The 21,910-nt window shown below is 34.3% G+C and overlaps 3 protein-coding genes across 3 annotated transcripts; 2 read left to right on the top strand and 1 right to left on the bottom strand.

Annotated features, from left to right (window-relative positions):
• Positions 1-844: 844 nt before the first annotated feature.
• LOC131030124 (methylesterase 1) lies at positions 845-1,935 on the bottom strand. The gene is made up of 3 exons (XM_057960810.2): positions 1,696-1,935; positions 1,345-1,611; positions 845-1,262 (listed from the first exon to the last, which is right to left on the bottom strand). The coding sequence occupies exons 1-3, from the start codon at positions 1,927-1,929 to the stop codon at positions 984-986; spliced, it is 780 nt and encodes a 259-aa protein (XP_057816793.1). The 5' UTR covers positions 1,930-1,935; the 3' UTR covers positions 845-983.
• A 4,402-nt stretch (positions 1,936-6,337) lies between these two features.
• Positions 6,338-7,938, top strand: LOC131030120 (uncharacterized). The gene is made up of 2 exons (XM_057960805.2): positions 6,338-6,788; positions 7,131-7,938. Exons 1-2 carry the CDS (start codon positions 6,338-6,340, stop codon positions 7,487-7,489), a joined length of 810 nt encoding a protein of 269 aa, XP_057816788.2. The 3' UTR covers positions 7,490-7,938.
• Positions 7,939-20,411: 12,473 nt separating this feature from the next.
• On the top strand, positions 20,412-21,631 carry LOC131030123 (methylesterase 1). The gene is made up of 3 exons (XM_057960809.2): positions 20,412-20,694; positions 20,778-21,044; positions 21,127-21,631. The coding sequence occupies exons 1-3, from the start codon at positions 20,467-20,469 to the stop codon at positions 21,394-21,396; spliced, it is 765 nt and encodes a 254-aa protein (XP_057816792.1). The 5' UTR covers positions 20,412-20,466; the 3' UTR covers positions 21,397-21,631.
• The last annotated feature ends 279 nt before the right edge of the window (positions 21,632-21,910 follow it).

The raw sequence follows: 21,910 nt of genomic DNA, 5'->3' as shown, positions 1-21,910 counted from the left end.
GATGCAGCAATGTAGTTATTTGCTCAGAGGAAAATACAAATACGAGAGAAGATTGAACAACACCTTTTTGATTTATACCCCCCAAAAAACTATTGGATCTTATGTGCTTGTTCTCATACATTTGAGTTGCAGCCGGTAGATGGGATGATATTCAAAAGGTAAATTAAATTATTAAAGAATGATAACCGGATGCAGTTAAATTCAGGTCATTACACAGGCGTATATTTCATTTTTTCTTGTAGAAGATAAATCATATCCAAATTCGGAAATGGTGAGAATGTCTTGGAACATGTAAGTGGCTAGGTCTGTTCCTAATACAAGGTGTGTTCTTGAGTTTGTCAGAAACCAGTATTATTTAATTGCGTTCTATTTTATCTAGACTAAATTTATTTTTATCTACGAATCTTTAAAAACCATTCAAATCACAAAAGTTTTAGTAGTATCAAAAAATAGTGATAAAAAGACATAAGAACAACAAAATTTTAATATTATTTAAGAAAGAAATGTTATCAATTATAAAATTTTAATATTATTTATGAAAAAGTTATTAAAAAATATAATATTATGTTGATAAATCATTTGTCTATTGATAAAGTTGAATGGTTATGAATAAATTCATTATGATTCAAGTCTCACTCTTACTGAGTACAAGGCTTTGACATACAAGAGATGAAATCACGATAGAAATGGATACCCCTGGACTCTTGAAACTCTTTATTCTCAATTGAAAAGATTTCAACCTGACTCATATTCTTATATCAAATCGTTAAATGACTATTTAGATTTATTAAAAACTCCCAAACCAAAAGATATGATACAGATAGTCATATACAAAATCATCATCTAAAAGAACAAAATTATTTTATTTAAAATCATATTATATACATTAATAAATTAAATAACGAGTCTAGTCTGACTCAAGAAAACTCTGATAAAACACTTATAAAAGACAATACTTTGGTGGCTTTCACCACCGTACACTCTCAGTAAATTCCATTGTAGCTGCTTGAAATCTCATCCAGAATCTCAGCCAAACGGTGAGGATAGCAAAAGAATGCACTGTGATCAGAGCCTTCCATTTCATAAACTCTATCAGGAGGATTTTCAGCTATCATTTTCCTCTGCAACTCTTCCCAAATGGCCTTATCATCCTTGGCCACAACATAAACCCTCGGGATGCTTCCATATCTCTCCTCGATATACACCACCTCTCCTTGGATTATAGGAAACTTCCTCAGAAGCGATCCCCCCAGCTCAATATCCTGCAATTTTAATTTCTTCCCATGAATACTTCACAACACAGAAGCAAAGAAAAATCAATGGCACAAGAAATATAAAGTTTACCTCAGTTGGGCTATTTTGGTATAACATTTGCATTGCAAAAGTAGGGCCAAACTTGAATGATATGGGAATTCCACTCTCGCCCATGATAAATTCTGTGTCTCCCCATGACTGGATTCGGGCTTGCACCTCACTTATCATTTCCATGGCAGAACTCCCACTGAGAGGCATGAATGCTGTCAAAAACACAGCAGCTTTAATCTTCTCTGGAAATTGTTCCATCATCAAGCTCAAATTCATGCCTCCCATACTGTGTCCCACCAATATTACCTGCACTCAACAAATTAAAGTCAGATGGAAGCAAAACAGATTGTATTGAGATTAAAAAAAATAGCAGTGGTGCATAGATCTTACTTTTTGGTGGGGAGGAAGAGTTTTGAACAAGTGGACAAGGGGTTTATTTATGTCAGACCATGTTTGAATTTGGTGAGCATCCATTGAATGAACTCCACAGCAAGCAAGATCTATTGCAGTGGCATGATGGCCTGCCATTTTAAGGAGAGGGAGGAGTTTGTACCAACACCAGGCTCCATGAACCAGCACAAAGTGTGTCCCTGCCTCTGCCTTTGCCTCCATCTTTGATGACATACAATGAACTCATAGCTGCACAACACTTAAATAGAATGAAAAGGGAAGAAACAAATGGTGAATCATTTACTGTAACATTTCAGTCTTTACTATTCGGTGAAAGGATGTGGATAATTTGTGGATGGACCTGCTGCAACAATGAAAATGTTTATCTTTAGAAAAGTGAAAACAAGAGTGTTGGTCTTTTGATAGGAACTGGTATAATCAAGGAGTAAATTTGATGGCCACAAGACTGTACCTAAGGCTTTGAACTGTAAAATGCTATTAATTTTTTTTTTTTTTTTTGAGAATAGTGAAATTTTTGGGTGGACAGTGAAAAAAATAAACTACATGATGATAATAAAAATATAGAGAAAGTCAATAGATCCATGGTTTGTTCGTGAATGAATGGTTCTTAATGAGCTTACTAGGGACCAACTCTTGTTGAGTTCAAGGCTCCGGCATTTTTTTAGGCTGGGATTGTGCCTTAGGCAAATTTGGTGGAATGGATTCCCCTCAGTCCTTGACTCTTCATCAAGAGGTTTCAGCGTAAGGCTCATGCTCCCAAAGTTATGATTAAAGAGTTCATGTTCATATGTATTTTATTTAGATATCGTTTTTTCTAATGGCCACTAATAATTTTATGCTTCATTTCAACTTACCAGTGCCCAACTCTATTTAAATATCACTTTTACATGGGATATGAACCTATATTCTTTTGAGAGAGGCCACCAATTAATGTACTCATAATTATCCTATTTTTATTGGTCAAAATATACTTTTGATCATTGTACTAATTGTAATATAGAAATAGCCATTATATGAGACAATCATTCACATGTCTCTCAAATAAATAAATCAAACAAAATCAAATTGCAACATATCAGGACTCTCCGGTGTCATTAGAAAGTCCACTTAGACAAGCCAATTTCAAAGAGATTTCAGACCAGAGGTTAAAGAGAATTCTTCACACTACGGATGAACTGGTTATCGTGGTTATGAAGATGATTTAGGACAGATGCCACCTTGATAGAAAGGAATATTATAGAGACAATATCCAAATCTCTTCCAGATTTGTAGCATCTTGCTAGATGACCAAGTGCCCAAGGTTGTGGTTAGAGACTTGGCTAAAAGTCTTTTTGCTCGGGATCTTTTGGTCGGCCTTGGAAAAGTCTTGAGGTTGGCATCCCTAGGCCGAGGGATCTTGCTTCGGTTTCAAATGCAGAGGAAGCACTCACATTTTATCCTTTCCTCTTAGACCTTGAGGGTCCTGCACTAATGAGACACAAACAATTTTTTGGCATGGCATACTCCTTTTTAAAATGGAAATTTCTCACAGACCAGAGCAAAGACTCAGATAAAGAGGAGGAATTTAGAGATTTTTCTATCCTCAATGGCTTTCTTTCCCCGAAAGATGAACAAGAAGCCACAATGGCAACAATCCAGCTCAATTGCAGAGTGACCAAGGTGGTGGTAGTGGGTCGGGAAGTCAAGGTGGCGGGCATGGTCGTGGCCAAGGAAGTGGTTGCGGGCAACGCAACTGAGGTGGTGGTGGTGGTGGTCGTCGTGGTAGGGGTCGAGGTCGTGCTAGGGGTCGTGGACGCAGAGGTGGTGGTAGTCGCGACTTGCCTTCACCAAGCCCTCTTCTTGGGTCTCCGCCCTAGTCCCATTTTCAAGCAAAAAGATATGAATTGTCTTCAGTTTTTTGCTCTTTTTAGAAACTTTCTCATTTCAAGTTTAAAGATGTACTGTTAAATGTTTCAGACTATGGTTTTTCTGTTGAACTCTTGAAATTTTGTGGGTTCTTAAAAGTTTAAGCCAATATTTTCCCATCATAGCAGGCTTGGTAGACTTGAAGACTATTAATTTTTGTAATTACTTAATCTCTATTAATCTAAATTTGGCTTTGCCTTTTGCTGATAAAAAAAAACATATTAGGACTCTTTTATCACATTTATATTAATGAAAAATCTAATCAAAATATCTTAAAATAAGAAGACAATGAAGAGAATAGAAAATGAAAATGATTGGTAAAAGTATACTTAAAAAAACAAAACATGTAGACACATAAGTTGGATTTGATGATGAAAAGATATATACACATTATAAATAAAACAAGAAAATCTTAGGATAAGGAGATTGTGAAGACAATGTGAAATGATAATGATTGGTAAAACTACACTTCAAAAAAGGCATCTAGGCACACAAGTTGGACTTGATGATGAAGACATATATACATCATAATGAAAATAAGATATGAGTACAAACTATTAAGATAAAGAGATGGTGATGACAATGGACAGTGAAAATAATTGTTAAAAGTACACTAAAAAAAATAGAGCTAGACACACAAGTTGGACTTGATGATGAAGATACATATACATTATGACCAAATACGGGTAGAAATGTAAAATTAACAAGAAAATATTAACATAAGATGATGAAAATACCAAACAATGAAAATGGTTGTTAAAAGTACACTTGAAAAATATCTACACACAAGTTGGATTTGATGGTGAAGATATATGTACATTATAAAGGAAAATGATATGGATAGAAAAGGACATCTTAGCAATATAAAACAAATGAAAAGACAAATCCATCTAATCTAAGAAGATGGTGTTACGTGTATCTTTTGTGCTCTCGACTCTTCTCATATTACTTAATCTCTATTAATTTAAATTTGGCTTTGTCTTTTGCTGATAAAAAAAAACATATTAGGACTCTTTTATCACATTTATATTAATGAAAAATCTAATCAAAATATCTTAAAATAAGAAGACAATGAAGAGAATAGAAAATGAAAATGACTGGTAAAAGTATACTTAAAAAAAAAAATCCATGTAGACACACAGGTTGGATTTGATGATGAAAAGATATATACACATTATGAATAAAACAAGAAAATCTTAAGATAAGGAGATTGTGAAGACAATGTGAAATGAAAATGATTGGTAAAACTACACTTCAAAAAAGACATCTAGGCACACAAGTTGGACTTGATGATGAAGACATATATACATCATAATGAAAATAAGATATGAGTACAAACTATTAAGATAAAGAGATGGTGATGACAATGGACAATGAAAATAATTGTTAAAAGTACACTAAAAAAAACAGAGCTAGACACACAAGTTGGACTTGACGATGAAGATACATATACATTATGACCAAATACGGGTAGAAATGTAAAATTAACAAGAAAATATTAACATAAGATGGTGAAAATACCAAACAATGAAAATGGTTGTTAAAAGTACACTTGAAAAATATCTACACACAAGTTGGATTTGATGGTTCAAAGATATATGTACATTATAAAGGAAAATGATATGGATAGAAAAGGACATCTTAGCAATATAAAACAAATGAAAAGACAAATCCATCTAATCTAAGAAGATGGTGTTACGTGTATCTTTTGTGCTCTCGACTCTTCTCATATTACGAAAAAAATGCATCTGCTAATTCTTTCTCTATTCAAAACAAGCTATCATCTGAATCATATTAACATAAGATGGTGAAAATACCAAACAATGAAAATGGTTGTTAAAAGTACTCTTGAAAAATACCTAGACACAAGTTGGATTTGATGGTGAAGATATATGTACATTATAAAGGAAACTGATATGGATAGAAAAGTACATCTTAACAATATAAAACAAATGAAAAGACAAATCTATTTAATCTAAGAAGATGGTGTATCTTTTTTGATCTTGACTCTTCTCATATTAGGAAAAAAACACTTATGCTAATTCTTTCTCTATTCAAAACAAACTATCATCTAAATCTTTTTTTTTATTAAGTGTTGGGTAATTTTTTTTTTAACTTGACCCATATAAAATGCTAAAAGGTCAAGTAGGAGTTTGAATTTCAGTGGTGACAATAACACCACCACCACTTAACCAACACACTATAAGAAGAACCCTAACTACCATCTAAATCTTAAATGAATTTGAAAAATTAATTAATCTATCATCTAATAATTAACTTGATAAGCTTCATAATTATGTGAGTTTTATGAATGATTAAATCAGATTTTTAAGAGAAGTTCTATAAATATGTTGGTCCACAATCAAATAATGAATATTCTGAATGACTCCATTGCAATATAGCATCAATTAATTTTTTCTCTTTTGATGATGACTGCCATTTACAAATCATGTCTTTAGTCCAATTGATAAGATGCCCAAAAAGCGTGATTGGAAAATGCCTTGTCATCCTCATCATAAACAAGGAAAATATCTTAGCTAGACAAAAGCTGTGTACCATGGTTGCAAGGGAAGAAATCTCAAGTTAATGATTGGAGTTACGAATTATGATGCCCATAACATCAAGGAACAAAAAAACATTATACATCTAAAAGAATAAGGTTAACACCACTAACAAGTTATATAAAAATAAAAACAACATTCCATTATTTATTAACATGCCATTTGCTGGAGAGATGCCGTCTGCTGCCCTAAGGCCATCTGCCGCCCTAAGGCCGCCTACGACTGCTGCTGCTGCCGCCGCTGCCCTAAGGACGCCTGCTACTGCTACCCTTACACTGGCTGGTGATGTCGTGCAGTCCCCCGTCTCCCCTAGTGTGGTTGGTGAGCCTGGTGCTGCGTATGGGAGCTCTGCGGGGGTTTCAGATGGTGTTACAGTGCTTCCAGTGCCCTCTGCTACTGATTGGGGTATCCATGGCTTGGGGCCTATGGCAGTTTCTGTTTGCAAACCTCTGGTTTTCAAGGTGTCTGCTGATACTAACATGGAGATCATTCACACTTCCTCTGTGTTTGAAGCTCATGGTCTGATCTGCAAGTTTTGGGGTTTTTGGCCAAGCCTTCCTCAGCTGCACACTTGGATTTCCCAAAGCTGGGAACTGATCATAAAAGGTTCAGTTAACATTTTTCCTTTAGCCAAGGGTTTTTTCATTGCTAAATTTGAATATGCAGAGGACAGATCAAAAATCTTAGGGATTAATCCTTTTAGCTGAGAGGACAAATATGTTTTGATGGTTAAACCCTGGTTCTCAAGCTTTAATCCATCTACTAATTCATTTAATGAGATTCCTATTTGGGTTAGGCTCCCCAACCTTCCCCTTCATCTTTGGACGAATTCTTTGCTAGAGGAAGTGGGGGAGGCTTTAGGCGAATTCCTAATGATTGATAATGAATCTTACCAAATTTATCATTCTACTTATGCTCGTATTTTGGTTAACATTGATGTCTCTAAAGGGCTTCCAGCTGAGTTAGAGATTGAATCTTCCTTGGGATCTTGGGTCCAACCACTCGACTTTGAAGGTATCCACTTTAGATGTCGAAAGTGCTTCCAGACTAGACATGTTGCTGCAGGGTGTGAAACAGATAAAAAGAAAAAAAGATCTGCCTCTTGGTGGAAAGGTGCATCCTCTGAACACTATTTTGTTAAAAAGAAAAGCTTCTCCCAGGTGGTCACACAAGTTCCTCAGACTGAGGGTACGCCTCTTGTTTCTAGTGTTGCCTTGCCTCAGGAATGTGTGGATGCCTGCGGTGGCATCCCGAGTGAGAAAAAAGATGGATCTTATTCTTCGATGGATGACCCTCCCGCATCTTAGATTGTTGTTGGATCTTCTGTTGTCTCTGCCTCTTTGGATGCTGGCTCTGTTCCTCCTGATGATGGGAGGTCCTCTATTCTGGACCCATCCTCTTGGCAAAAGGCTGCTGCTAGGGTTGAGGAGGGATGGATTACGGTTAAAAGTAAAAAATATAAATTGTCCCAGTCCTCTTTTGATATGACCCTTCGATCCCATAAGGGTAGGTCAAATTCTTGATCCTTCCTGGTTGGGTTAGGGCTGCTGGTTTTTTGCAGCCTGTTGGTTTTTGGTGGGGGTTAATGTTGTTCACCTTCTTTTGTTTGGCTGGGCCAAATCTCTTTTGTGTTCTATTTCTTTGAGTGGTCTTTCAAGTTTATCTTTCAGTTCGGGTTGCAGGTCCTTCTAAAACCTATCTTGTATAGGGTTTCTGGTCCCTTTAAAACTTGTTTTTACTTAATAAAAAACAAGTTATATAAAATAAACCAGTGAAAGTAATTGGTGGATACATTTATTTATTTATTATTTATATAATATATTTTTTAAGTTTTATTTAATTAATAAATATAATCAAATGTGTATGTAGTGTGTTAAATAAATTTTGTTAACATATAAATGATATATATAGAGGATTATTCACAAATTCGTCCCATTTATGTGAGCCTTGCACTCAACAAGATTTGCTCTCAACTTCATCCCTTATGATGTGAGAACCTTGCACTCATCAAGGCTTGATTCCTGGTGGGATCATTAAGAACCTTTCAACTTCACTAGCAAACCAAAGACCTATGGAAAAAGTTTAAATTTTCATCTCAAACATCTAATAATTAAGAGAAGTAATATATAAAATTATTAAATGACAACAAAAAAAAAGAAGAGTTAAAACCAATTAAAATGTAGTACCCAAATTTTTAGACAAAAATTCTATATTCAAAAGATAAGATGAGTCTACAAGTAAAAAATAAATGTTCTTATATCAATTTCTAAAGGTTATAACTTTTGATCCACAAAATCAGTTGAATCTTTTAATTAAAAAAAAGAAAAAGATTTTGAAGAGATCCATGTTACATAAATGAGTTGTTCCAAGCAAAACTTATTTTAATAATATTTAAGTGATTAATATTAACCTTTATAACTTTAAAAAAGTGTATTTTCATGTTGTACACTCTAAAAATTTCTTTTCTATTTTGATATTAAAATATAAGATTGAAACATCTTTCTTACGAAATAACTTAAATACTATTCTATAAATAAAATTTAAAAATCATTCATTTAAAAGTATAAAACTTATCAAATTAATTTAAGAATCAAAATATTAAAATTTAAATAAAAAAATTTAAATTAAAGTAAAATTAATTTTTAAAAACTAAAAAAAATGTTAAATGAACTTATAGTAGTATAGATATCTTAAATACATCTATCTAAAGAAATACAAATATATATCTATTAGAGCTATTTGACCAAAAATTTAAGAGTCTTAATCAAATAACTAGAAAAGCTATTTGAAAACCATAATCAAAAACTCCAAACTCAGAGCATTGGAGATGGAGAGTAGGAGTATCAAAACCAAACCCGAACTAGAGAATGCAAGATGCTGACAAATCTCAGAGGGATCAACAAGCTAGAGAAGAGGGAGCCACAGAAGGATCCACGAGGTGGACAATCATTGGAACTCGTTGATGAACCAACATTGGAGAAGGAGGAGGAAAGCAGACTGACTCCTCAAGAGGTTTTGAACCCAAACCATCCATTAACTCTTTTAGGTCTGTCACCCAACCTTCTATTTTGTCTTCTAGAGCAAAAGAAGTGAGACCATTTTATTTATCTTAAAATTATTTTATTTTACTTTAAATTATATTTAATACATACAAAGACATTTAAATTTTATTGTATTTACATTTTTTTCCTAATACAAAATTTATATTCTAATTTTTAAAATTTGATTATTTACATCTAATTTTTAATATTTAAAATTTAAACTTCTTATGATTATTTAAAAAAAATCACGAAAATAAATAAATTTATAAAATATATTTTTAAATATATTAATGATTCTTAATGTCTACTTATACATTTTTTTTTGAAATATTTGCTATAAATTATAATTATGAAATGGTAGATAATTTTTTTTAAAATATCTATATTTTTATTTTATATTTATACATCTATCTAAAACTTTTAATTTTGATGAGGGCATATCTTTGTTATTGTGTGGTGTTTATTTTGGAAATATTTTGTTTTGACATGTAAATAGTTGTCAAATTTAAGCTACAATGTAAGAGTTAATATTAACACACGCATGTCATTACACTTCACCCCTTGCTATCATTCTAGAATGACTCTTGACATTAATAAATAAAAAATAATTGAATTTCTTTTTTTTTTGGTTGAAAAAATTGAGTGTTGGCCATAACTGAGCCAAAAGACTTTTAAAATTTATTAAAAAGTCATTAAATCTTTAAAATATAAAAATTTAAAATTTAAAAGAGCTACTCAAAAAAATATTATTATTTTTCATTTGAAACTGCCTTCATGTGGTGCACATCAAGGAACTCAATTTTAAAGTATGGGTATTTGGGAAAAGTGAGAAAAAATTATGATTGTTTGTGAATCTTAAATACCCATTATGATATATAGAAGAGATGCTACTATTCCTAGTGTAAGTGCTTGCGCGATAAGTTTTCATAAATGAAAATGGCTATCTAGTCCCTGGGATGCACTAATGTATAAGTTACCCTCATACACCATACCTTATGTATTGGTGCATCTTAGGGTTGGATCGTTGTTTCCTCCACCAATTTATTGCTAATTAATTTGGTTTCTATTAATGAAAGAAAATTGAGTTTGAGGAAATTCAAGGAAAAATAAACAAATCTTCTTCTTTTTGTCATCATAAGTATTGTCTTTTCTAAATGATGAAATTTAATCTCTAACTCATTTTTAAATACATTATGAGTCCTGCTAGTTTTAGTTTCAATGCAATTTGTCCTTTAAAGATTCAAGAAATTCCTACCCATTTCTTTTTGGAAAGAAGCATAAGTTAGAAAAATATTCTGTAAAGATAGAGATTGGAGATAAATTATCAAAGAATTGATTAACTTTTTAAAATAGTTTATTGTTGAAGTTAAATGAAACAAGGTCTTCAAGGTTATTAATTCTTTCACATGATATATATTTTTTTCTAATATATTTGAAGACATCTCATGTATATTCATTTTTCTTTTAGCTTATATCATCTATGGTGATATTCAATTAATTAATCTTGTATTAGGGGGAGATTTAAAATGTGAATGTAATGTGGTTTGTGGTGATGGCTTGAGTTTTTGTGCTTTTTGATAATAAGATTCAACAAGTTTCTAAAATGTAGTTTGTCATGGTTTGAGTGTGTAGGGTATGCCAATAAAACATATAGATACTTTTCAATTATAAAGAAAAATGTAGTTGACTCTTATGGATGTTAAAAATAAAGAATTGCATGTGTAGAATGGTTGTAAGATTATCTTGGATATAGGATGGATACATTATTCAATAGCTAATAATATAAAGGAAAGAGAGATTTGCATATTTGAACATGTTGATAATCATATTAAGAAAATTAAGCTTACAAACCATATTTTTGGGGTTATTGAGTAGAATGCTCCTTACAAGAAGATGGAAGGTTAAAAACAAGTAGTAACTTTACATTTCCTACAAACTACTTTAATAAAATGAGAGTATCTAATGAATGTACTGCCATCAATTTGTTAGCAAAAGTATTTACACATAACATAAAAGATGCTTAGCAAGGAATCAAACATGTGAAGAAAATGAATATTAGCCTTTTTGCCTATAACCACTCTTAGAAAATAGAATTATCAAAAGAAGATATTTTCACTCCAACAAAACCTTCTAGAACAAAACATAACAAAGTGAACAAGGAAGTGAAGAAAGAGAAGACTAGAATTGTAGACAAGTGTTTTGAATTGGCCAATTCAAAATGTGGACGAACCATTTCAAAGAGACAAATAATATGGTAATTGTAGACACTTAAAATTATCCTATACCTGTAAATGTCAAATATTGCTAATTATTCTTCTCTCCTAATTAAATAATTTTATTATTTAACTAATCTAGCTTCATTCTTCTAAATTAATATTCTCCTTCCATCTCAAATCAATTATTTAAATTTCCCTCATAATTATTTAATCAATTAACCATTTTCCCTCTAAATTAATTAAATAATCTTATTATTTAATTAATCTCAATTTTTTACTTTAATTAAATGGTCTTTATTGTTTAATTAAGTATAATTTCTATTTTCCTCACAATTAAATAATTTATTTAATTATCTAATGATGTTCGAGCCAAATTCAATTCAAATTCACTTCCCATGAATCTAAATTTATTTAATATCATTTAACCTTAATTTCAAATGAATCTAATTTCCCTCCAAATTCAATTCAAATTCACTTCCCACTAATTCCAATTTCATTTGACATTTTTGAAAACCCAAATTCAATCTAAATGACATTTCATCTTGAATTTCATATATCACATGTGGAAATTCCTAACTTCCACGAGCTCTCAGTTAGTTCTCAATCACTTTTTCTAATCAGTCAGTCACTTCCCCTTTTTTTGAAATCATCTTTTTTAAATTACTTAGTCAATTCAGTTTCACTCTCAATCAAATCCCTTGACTAGTCAGTCAAGTGAGTTATTCTTTCAATCAAATTCAGTCAGAATGAGTAATCGTCTCTCACCAACTCATCTCATTGAATCTCAACCATTGATCAATTCTGTCTTCAAATCAATCTCAACCATTGAATCAAACCTCTCAAAATCTATAAATTGAACATCAATCCTCCTTTTTCAAGAACTACTATCTTCGTAATTCTTGTGCTTACATCTTGTAGGTTTTTGTGAAGTGCAACTTTGACAGCCATCACCCACACAAGAAGGAGAACAATGGAGACCAAGTGCATTGGAGTCAACATGGATTTATGCATTTCATGATTATTTTGTTGACTTCATTTGTATTCCTTTATTGTGTTGTATTTGGATTCATTTATTAGATTTATAGGTTTGGTGTTTACCTTTTATGTCTAATATTCATGCTAAATTTTGTCGCGTGTACATTTGGTGAACCCAACGTGAAGATACAACCTACTGATTTTTTATTTTCATGTGATGTGCAACTACAAGTATTGGATTTTGCAATTGCAGATTGTTTTTTGCATTTAAAGCTACATTTTTTGCATTTGACATTGATCTATTTTGCATTTGCTGAAGAAATTTTGCATCTTCCACTCAAGATTTTCACAACTGCTATTCAAGAATTTTGCATTTGTGAGATACAATTTTGCAATTTCCTAACAAAAAACTCAAGGGTATAATTTTCTATTTTTGCTATTGTTTTCTATATTAGTAGTTTCCAGGAGTGTGTATTTTACCTCATAGATACCCCTCATGTACCTCCCATGGTAAATAAATTGGTGGTGTAATTAATTATTCATCTTGGATATAATTACACTTTGCTTAAGTTTACTTAGGTACATGCACCACATTGTAGTTTGCATATGAGACACTTAGGGAGATGTACTATATTGGGAGTGTGTATGTAGGAGAATTTCCACCTTTTATGGTGTGATCTTGATATTACCCTATCATATCCACTTATTATGGAGTGATAATTCCACCTTTGGTGGGTGATCCACCTCATGTGGAATATTTTACTATTTCTCCTACCTACCCCTACCTACCCTTGCATCTCATTGAGCCACATGTCATCATTGTGTGCTCTCTTGTCTCTTAGCCTTGCCTTTATAAGCAGGCTTATCCTACAATGTAGGTAATTTTGATGATCGGTTGATCTCTTTTGCATCTTGATAGGAATACAATTTATTCTTGTCATTGTGCTATCTTATGGTCTCTTTGATCTTGGTTGCTTCAAGCATAATCTCACATGGTATCGGAGCGGTTGGAGAACCTTTGCGTAGCCTTTGGAGAGATTTTGAAGGAGGTCAAGAGGTAGATCTGAGGAGCAACATCTTCTAGAGGCGTCCTAGACGAGATCTGACCTCACCATAGAGTCCGGGTGGCCATTTCCATGAATTTTGACTATAAATTTGCCTATATTGGGTGAAAGTCAATTTTGGGGCTTTGGAGGAAATTTTTTGCCCAATTGGGGTGGTACGGTACGAATTTGTTAAGAAAAAAGAAATTATTTTCTGTGAATTTTTTAATTAAATTTTAATTTCTTTTAAAAAATATTTCGCATTTTTTTTTTTAATTGTAAAAGTCTTTTTCAAAAATAAAAAAATATATTATATGGTGGGGTTTTACCCCCACCCAACACCGTATTGCCTGCATTTATTGTCTACAGGGCCGTGTTGTGCTTTTTGGTGACTGCAGACCCGTCTCTAGCGACTGCCGTACCCTTCATGTTTCGGCTCGTGAATTGCTTCCCGTCGGCGGCCTCCATCCCTCCCTGCACCACCCACCGCCGACCTTCCTTGCGATCCTCCAGCTCAACACCAGCCTCCGTCATCCCGTCGACAACTTTAAACACTGGGCACATGCAAATCTGTTAGACAGTTCAGATAACCGGAAGACAACTGAGAGGGTGGGGGGGGGGTGAATCAGTTGTCTCAGATTACAAGAACATTCAACAATTAAAACAATAATACCGGAATTAAAGTTAATCAATTAAGAATAAACAATAATAATAGAATAAAAGCCATCCACACAACACCAAAATTTATATGTGAAAAACTTGGTAAAGGAAAAAACCACGGTGGGAAGCCCACCCACAGTCAGATAATACTTCTGCTGTAAGTATGTGAATTACAATGAAGGGGCCTGCACTTGCAGGAAGGCCAGCAACCTAGAGCACACTTCTCATCACAAAAGGAGCCTCACTGACTACATATACATCCAAACTACAATCTAGAGAAGTGTTGAACTACAAAAGATAACATCTCCTATGCCTGAGTACAATTCCAATTAAGCTCAATATCGGAGGACTAAATTCTCTTACATAAACCCAATTCGATCTCCAATGATCCACCAACTCCTCTGCCTGAATGATATTACATTTATTCGCACATTACATTCCTTGCCATAACCTTTTACATTAACCATGATGATCTACAATGAGATCTTACATCTATTTATACAAACCCTCGACCATAAACAATCAGGTCGGACACCAGACAATAAACCAATTACATAATTACAAACCATGTCATCCTTAGACCAAGCAAGTAATATAAACACATAAGACATCCTAGAAATACATCAATAGATCTTATCCACATGTTACATTAAAGTCGGTCCATAACCTAGATCAACCGGGACCAAGTATAGGTCCACACGCTTCAACAATGATCTCCAAATGCCAAGTCTCGAACATGATCACCAACAACATCTTGAAACTCCATTAGAAGCTACACCAACACCACTTATGCAATTCATCAAAGATCTCCACAAAAAGCTCTATCGATGAAACCCTCGCCGAAACCAGAAACCAATCTTCTAAGCAAGTAGGATAGCATCCAATCACCAGACCAACACAAATTGACCAAATATAAGTATAAATATCATGAACAATCCAATTCCATCACCAGACTATACCGGAGCCTACCGGTTCCAAGTTAACCAGAAACCACTTGACCTATCAGGAGCAGAAGGGTGTCGGTAAAGCATCCAGATAGCTAGTGTTGACATCAATGACAAAACATCAATGCAACACATAATCAATTCAACCAAATGGCCAACAATTTCCCCCTTTGGCATTGATGGCAACACTAGATGTGAAAAACATCTAAGTACCAAGAAATGTAAAACAAGTCTCCCCTTGTAGAAGACAACCAACAATAACCTGCATATAGCTCTGAATAACTCTCCCTTTTTCATATCTCTCCCCCTTTGACATTTATCATTTTCTTTATCTTTTTCACATCAATATCTCTCCCCCTTTGACATCAATGCCAAAAATCTAACATAAATGTCAAAGAAAAAACATAGGCCTTTGAATCTCAAAGCTGACTACTCCCCCTAAGTAGTAGCATCCCACATCAGTACCATAATGAATAGTATCTTAGATAGTGCATGTCGGACTGATGCCAAACCGCATCAATCAAGTCTCTACCAATGGAAGACGTGGCATCATCAATCTTCAAGAAATAACCTATAGAACTACAAATGGCCTTGTAGCAAGAATGCTCCCATAAATGAAGGGGAAGATTAGGAAGGTGAACCCATAGCTCAAATTAAGTGGTTTAGTAAGAGAGTTAAAAGATGTTGTCTAGGGCTTCACCAAGAGAGAGTGAACTCCCCAAGCCCACAACTTGCCCAAAACCAAGTCACGATCAGAAGAAGAAGCAAAGGAAGCAATGAAAAATCCTTTAGCATAAGGAAAAATCTCAATGCTATGAGGAACCAAAGGCTTCCAAGAATCACTCACCCAATGATGGAGGTTCGGGAGCGAAGGCCAAAACCCAACAAATCTACACACCAACACATAGCATTGGCAGAAACCAATGTTATGTACAACATCCTATCCACAAACCACCACAGGGGAGGACTTGACACAAGTAACATGACGAATCCCCTTTGGGAGAATGAGAAGAAGATTTGGCCACATGAGCAAAGCTTCACTTATCATCAAAAGAAGAAGGTCTAGTGGGACCTTAGCACCCACAATGGGGTCACCATTAGAAGCAACAAAGACAAAGGTAGCATCACCAATTTGAGAATCTGTAGCACGAGCAATATCACCAGCCTAAACATCCACAACACAAACCCCCATAGGTAGGGAAACCATGGGGGAGACACCCAATCCACCCACAACAGAAATAGTAACAACAACGACATCCACATCAACACCCACACGAGGGGGGATCAGAACCACCCAACGCAGAGGGAATGGCCCCAAGAGGAGAGATGAATAGACCATGCTTGTAGGAAGTGGTGTTCAAATTCTTCCAAGTGAGAGTTAGCCATTTTGAATCTTGACCATTTATTTTTTGGGTTCACATCTGTTTTGATTAATTAAAAAACATGTTTTAAGGACCCGAAACCTTTTACAAAAAGATCAAAAGATAGTTCAGCAAAGATCAACTAGACCATCATAAGACAACATACAAAAGACTGGCAAGAAAGCCAGCAACTCGAATAGACAACAAAAAACTAGAAACAATAAAGCAGAAAAAACTAGAAATAAAGACCTAGACAACTAGCAACACCTACAGAGACTTTAGAAGTTCAACAGCCTTGATGACCAATAGGTCATAATTCATCAAAGCAAATTTGAGCTCTTTTATTTCCTTGTTTGGCTTTTTCTTCCTCTTCTTGCCTCTGGTCCTTGTTCTTGGTCCTTGCACACCTTCCATGCCCTCCATGTTAGGTTCCTCCTCTAGGGATCCCTTCTCATTCTCCAGCTTACTGATCAGGATTTTGATGTTGTCAGCCGAGGCTTTCAGAATATTATAACTTTGTTCAATAATGCTTCTAAGACAGATATCGACTTTGTTGAGTCTGTTTTCAACATCCACCATTCTCTGGTCACTAACAGTGTCATTGTTTTTAATTTCCTCCAGGGCCTTCTCCACTTGCTCAAACCTTGGATTGAAGGCATCCCTAATCTCTTCGGCTCTAGCAATAGTCTTTCCCAAATACTCAACATACTCAGCCATGGATTTACCTTCATCGATGCTAATAGTCTCCAGAATTTGAATACTATGACTCAATTTCTTGTTTTCCTCCACAACTTTCTTGTGACTGTTTATGAGCCAGTCGAGGGTGTCCACAAACCCCTTCAAACCCCAATAGAAGGGTTAAAAGGGGGAATTTTTCACCAACCTTGGCCTGATTAGTTTTGGGGTATTCTCCACCGGTAATATGTTTGGCATCACCACCAACACTCTAGTTGAAACCATCCCCCGTAATCTCCTCCTCAACTTTTTGGTCCGCATCAGAATCCTTGCTCTACTCTTTGTCCTCAATCTTTGGCTCAAAATTGCCCTGCCTTTTCTGCTTTTTACTTTTCTGAAAAGAAGATTTAGGTTTCTTCTTCCGAGGGGACGGAGAGTCATCCTTTTCAAAGTCCTCAGAGACCTCCTTCGAGGAGGAAGAGTGAACTTGGAAGACCTTCTCCCTGCTTTTTTTCTTGCCCTTAGAAGAGGACGACTTACTGATCTCCTATTTTCTTTTCTTACCCAATTCAACCTTGGAGTCCTCCAGACTCTCCTCAATCTCACTTTTCAAATCACCGGCAGAATCCTCACCCACAAAAAAATCAGAGGCCGACCCTTCCTCCTTAGAATCAGAGACAGAAAGCAGGGGGTGGGTGATTTGATTAGCTTTAATATGATCATAGATTAGAACCATTAGACCTTGGTGCATAGCAGTGTCTCCCTTAAGGTTCTCTCTGTGGGCTTTGATAGTGGCATTCATCAAGCAAATCAGGAAATAGGGTATGTTAACTTTGTCTTCATACCTGAAGTGGTTGAGAAACACGAAATGGTAGTCGTAGACTTTGGTAAATCTGCCATCCAGAGTGATGTAGTGCATGATTGCAAACATAACCTCCCTCCAAGGCTTAGCACAAGCCTTGGAGGGTAGTAGGTCTTGCTAAGCTTAACCAGGCGCTTCTTCTCCTTAGTAGTTTCAGGGTATCACTTGATGGCCTCCTTGCTAAGCTTTCTGTCCCTGTAGAAATTACTTCCCTCTTTCTATTAGGTCATAGTTTCTCTTTATGCATTTATAAATTGGTTCACATTTGCTTCTCTTTATATTAGGTCATAGTTTACATCAAAAGGATGTAGTAAAACTATTCTACTTATGCATTTATAAGTCAAATAAGGAACACATGTATGACTAATATGTGGAGCATTTAAATTAGTTGTGGATTACTAAGAATGGGTGTATCTATGGGAATAAGAGGTAAATTGAGGTGTAAAGTTTCAGAAGATAGATCCAAGCACATTAGGTTCATCTGAGTGTTATGATTTATTCTATCATTATTGTTTTTTGTCAAGATCTAAATCTATCGCTAGAAGAGTTGAAACTGGTTTGGTAGTTAAAGTCTATCCTACACATCTTTGGAATGACTAATCATATGTTTAACTTGGTAATAATAATGCTCTTCCATCGTGCATAATCTAGTATTATAAATCTTCGTAAAATCCTTGTGAACTTTTAGTTGATGAAAACCACTAGAGGATTTTTCTAGATGTAATGTCTTTTCTTGCATTAATGGTGTTCAAAATGACAAAAAATGAATGCATCTATAGGGACTATAGACTATTTTTAATCTTGTGATGCATCATATGACACAACTGTCATAAATAGAGACTTGTGTTGTTGTTCAAAGGTCTTGAGGAACACCCTCCCAAGCTCAATGGTTCTCAAAGTGCAAAAGAGGTTCATCTAGTTCTTATTTTTTAATGTTTTCCAAACCTTAAGCTGAGTATAGATTTATTCCTTTATCTAGACTATTTTAGTACTCATGTTTGGGCATTGCAATAAGTGCCTTAAAATTGAGGTTAATATTTAAAAAAAATACCAACGGGTTAAATGAAGTTTTCCTTAACATAAAAGACTTGTTGGTAGTTTGTTGTATATGATAACCACAAGGCCTAGTATCATGTACGAAGTTAGCCTAATTTGAAGATCCATAGAGTCACCAAAAGATTCTTACTACCAAGCTAGGAAGAGAATATTAATATATGTTAGAGGAATTAAAACTGATGGCATTTTGTATAAAACATCATATGATTTCAAGTTCATTGGTTACATAGACAATGATTGTGTAAGAAGTATTGATGATAGAAAATGTTTGGTTGAATTTTTTATTATGGATCAAGTGTAGTTTTATGAACATCTAAGAAACAACCCATAATCCATCTTTCATTAGCAAAAGATAAATACATAGCGTCCACATTAACGACATGTCAAGTAGTTGGAATGAAAAATGACCATGAAAAAGTGACAAAAAACTTTTGTGATAAGAACTCAATTATGGCATTGTCCAAGAATAACATTTTGAAACAAATATATTGATACTATATATATCACTTCATTAGAAAACTTGTCAATAATAGTGAATTAAACTTAAATAAATTTCATAAATAATATCACATTGTCACATTTTGGTAACAATACCATTATATTATGTTCTCCACTCTTGTGGTGATGTAATATTGATATGTTTCCTCATTCAAGCCTTTTCAGCAATGTGAATATAATCATAAATATTTTTGTCATCGTATGTATTCTTAAGTCCCCAAAGGATTCTTAGTAGCACTACAAGAAAATATTGATAGATGTTAGAAGAATAAAAGATTATGGCATTTTACATAAAACACCATATAATTTCAAGTTGATTAGTTACATAGGTAATGATTGTGAATGATATATTGATGATAGAAAATGTTTTGATATATTGATGATAGAATATGTTTTGTTACATTTTTTTATTTTGGATCAAGTGTAGTTTTATGAACATCTAAGAAACAACCCATAGTCAATCTTTGATTAGGAAAAGCTGAATATGTAGCACTTACATTAGTGTACAAGTGAGTGAGTTGGCTTGGGCTGTGGGTTTTCTCCCCACAGGCCTTAGGTTCAACTCCCTTCCCGGGTTTAAGAGGGAAGACTGTTTGTTGGGTGTGGTATACCCTCAAAGACTAGACTTTGTGATAATAACTCAATTATATCACTTTCCAATAATTACATTTTAATACTATATAAGACCCGTAGTTATACAGTATCCAATAGTGGATATAATGATCAATAATAGTAAAATAAACTTAAAATTCTTTTATAATATAATACCATCTCACATTTTGGTAGCAATATCATAATATTTTATGTCCACTACCGTGCTGATGTGATATTGATATGTTTCCTCGTTCAAGCTTTTTCAACGATGTGAATATAATCATAAATAATTTTTCATTGTATTTCTTCTCCTTTAAGACAAGTCTTGTGCAAGTATCATCTTATTGAAGGTATCAGTAATGGAGGCAAAGGCAAGGGCACACTTTGTGCTGGTTCATGGAGCATGTGATGGAGCCTGGTGTTGGTATAAACTCCTTCCTCTCCTCACAAAGGCTGGCCATCATGCCACTGCAATAGATCTTTCTTCCTGTGGAATTCACTCTCTGGATGCCCATCAAATTCAAACATGGTCTGACTTAAATCAACCTCTTATCCAATTGTTCAACTCTCTTCCTCCCCAAGAAAAAGTATGATCTCTGCACCACTGCTAAACTTTTTCTCTCAATACAATCTGTTTTACTTCCATCTGATTTTGACTTGTTGGGTGTAGGTAATACTGGTGGGTCACAGTATGGCAGGCATGAGTTTGAGCTTAATGATGGAGCAATTCCCAGAGAAGATCAAAGTTGCAGTGTTTTTGACAGCATTCATGCCTCTCAGTGGGAGTTCTGCCATGGAAATGATAAGTGACGTGCAGGCCAGAATTCAGTCATGGGGAGACACAGAATTTACAATGGGGGAGAATGGAATTCCAATATCCTTCAAGTTTGGCCATACTTTCTCAAGGCAAATCTTGTACCAAAATAGCCCAACTGAGGTAACCAATTACATATCCTCTGCCATTGATTTCTATTTACTTCTGTGTTATGAATGATCGATGTGGAGAAATGAAAATGCAGGATATTGAGCTGGGGGAATTGCTTAGGAGGAAGTTTCCTATAATCCAAGGAGAGGTGGTGTTTAGTGAGGAGAGATATGGAAGAGTCCCAAGGGTTTATGTGGTGGCCAAGGATGATAAGGCCATTTGGGAAGAGTTGCAGAGGAAAATGATAGCTGAAAATCCTCCTGATAGAGTTTATGAATTGGAAAGCTCTGATCACATGGCGTTCTTTTGCTATCCTTCTCGTCTGGCAGAGATTTTGGATGAGATTTCAAGCAACTACCAATGAATTTAGTGAAAGTGTATGACTGAACCAAAAAAATGTGTTTGATAATCCTTTAGTCACAGTATGACCGAATTTAGTGGAAGTGTATGATTGAGTCTATTTTACAGAGATGTCTAATCGTTTAGTCAATGTCTTGTGTGTGCTATCTGTTGATCATGATGTATTCCAGCTTTTTATGTTTTTATATTTGGAAAAGAAGATTAGACCTCTTATTATACATTTTCTTTATTCTTTGTTATCTTTGAGATCTGCAAATAATAATTTATGTCACAGACTAGACTTGTTATTATATGTTTTTTTATTTAGTATACCGGGAGCTCTTGATTTTAGATTCCAAATCTATATGATGATGTTAAAACCACCTTAAATTTCATCATTTCATGTGATAATACAATTTTCAATATTACACATTAAGTAATACGCCATGGCTAACATGAAGAGGAGGGAGTGGGTCAAAATTTACCTTTTTCAATTATGAATTTTAAATAAAAACGAGTCATTATTATTCCACAATGTT

The sequence above is a fragment of the Cryptomeria japonica genome, chromosome 6 (genome assembly GCF_030272615.1).
Source record: "Cryptomeria japonica chromosome 6, Sugi_1.0, whole genome shotgun sequence".
Classification (NCBI taxonomy): domain Eukaryota; kingdom Viridiplantae; phylum Streptophyta; class Pinopsida; order Cupressales; family Cupressaceae; genus Cryptomeria; species Cryptomeria japonica.
Note: the sequence above shows the minus strand (reverse complement) of the source record. Positions and strands in the feature narration are given on the sequence as shown.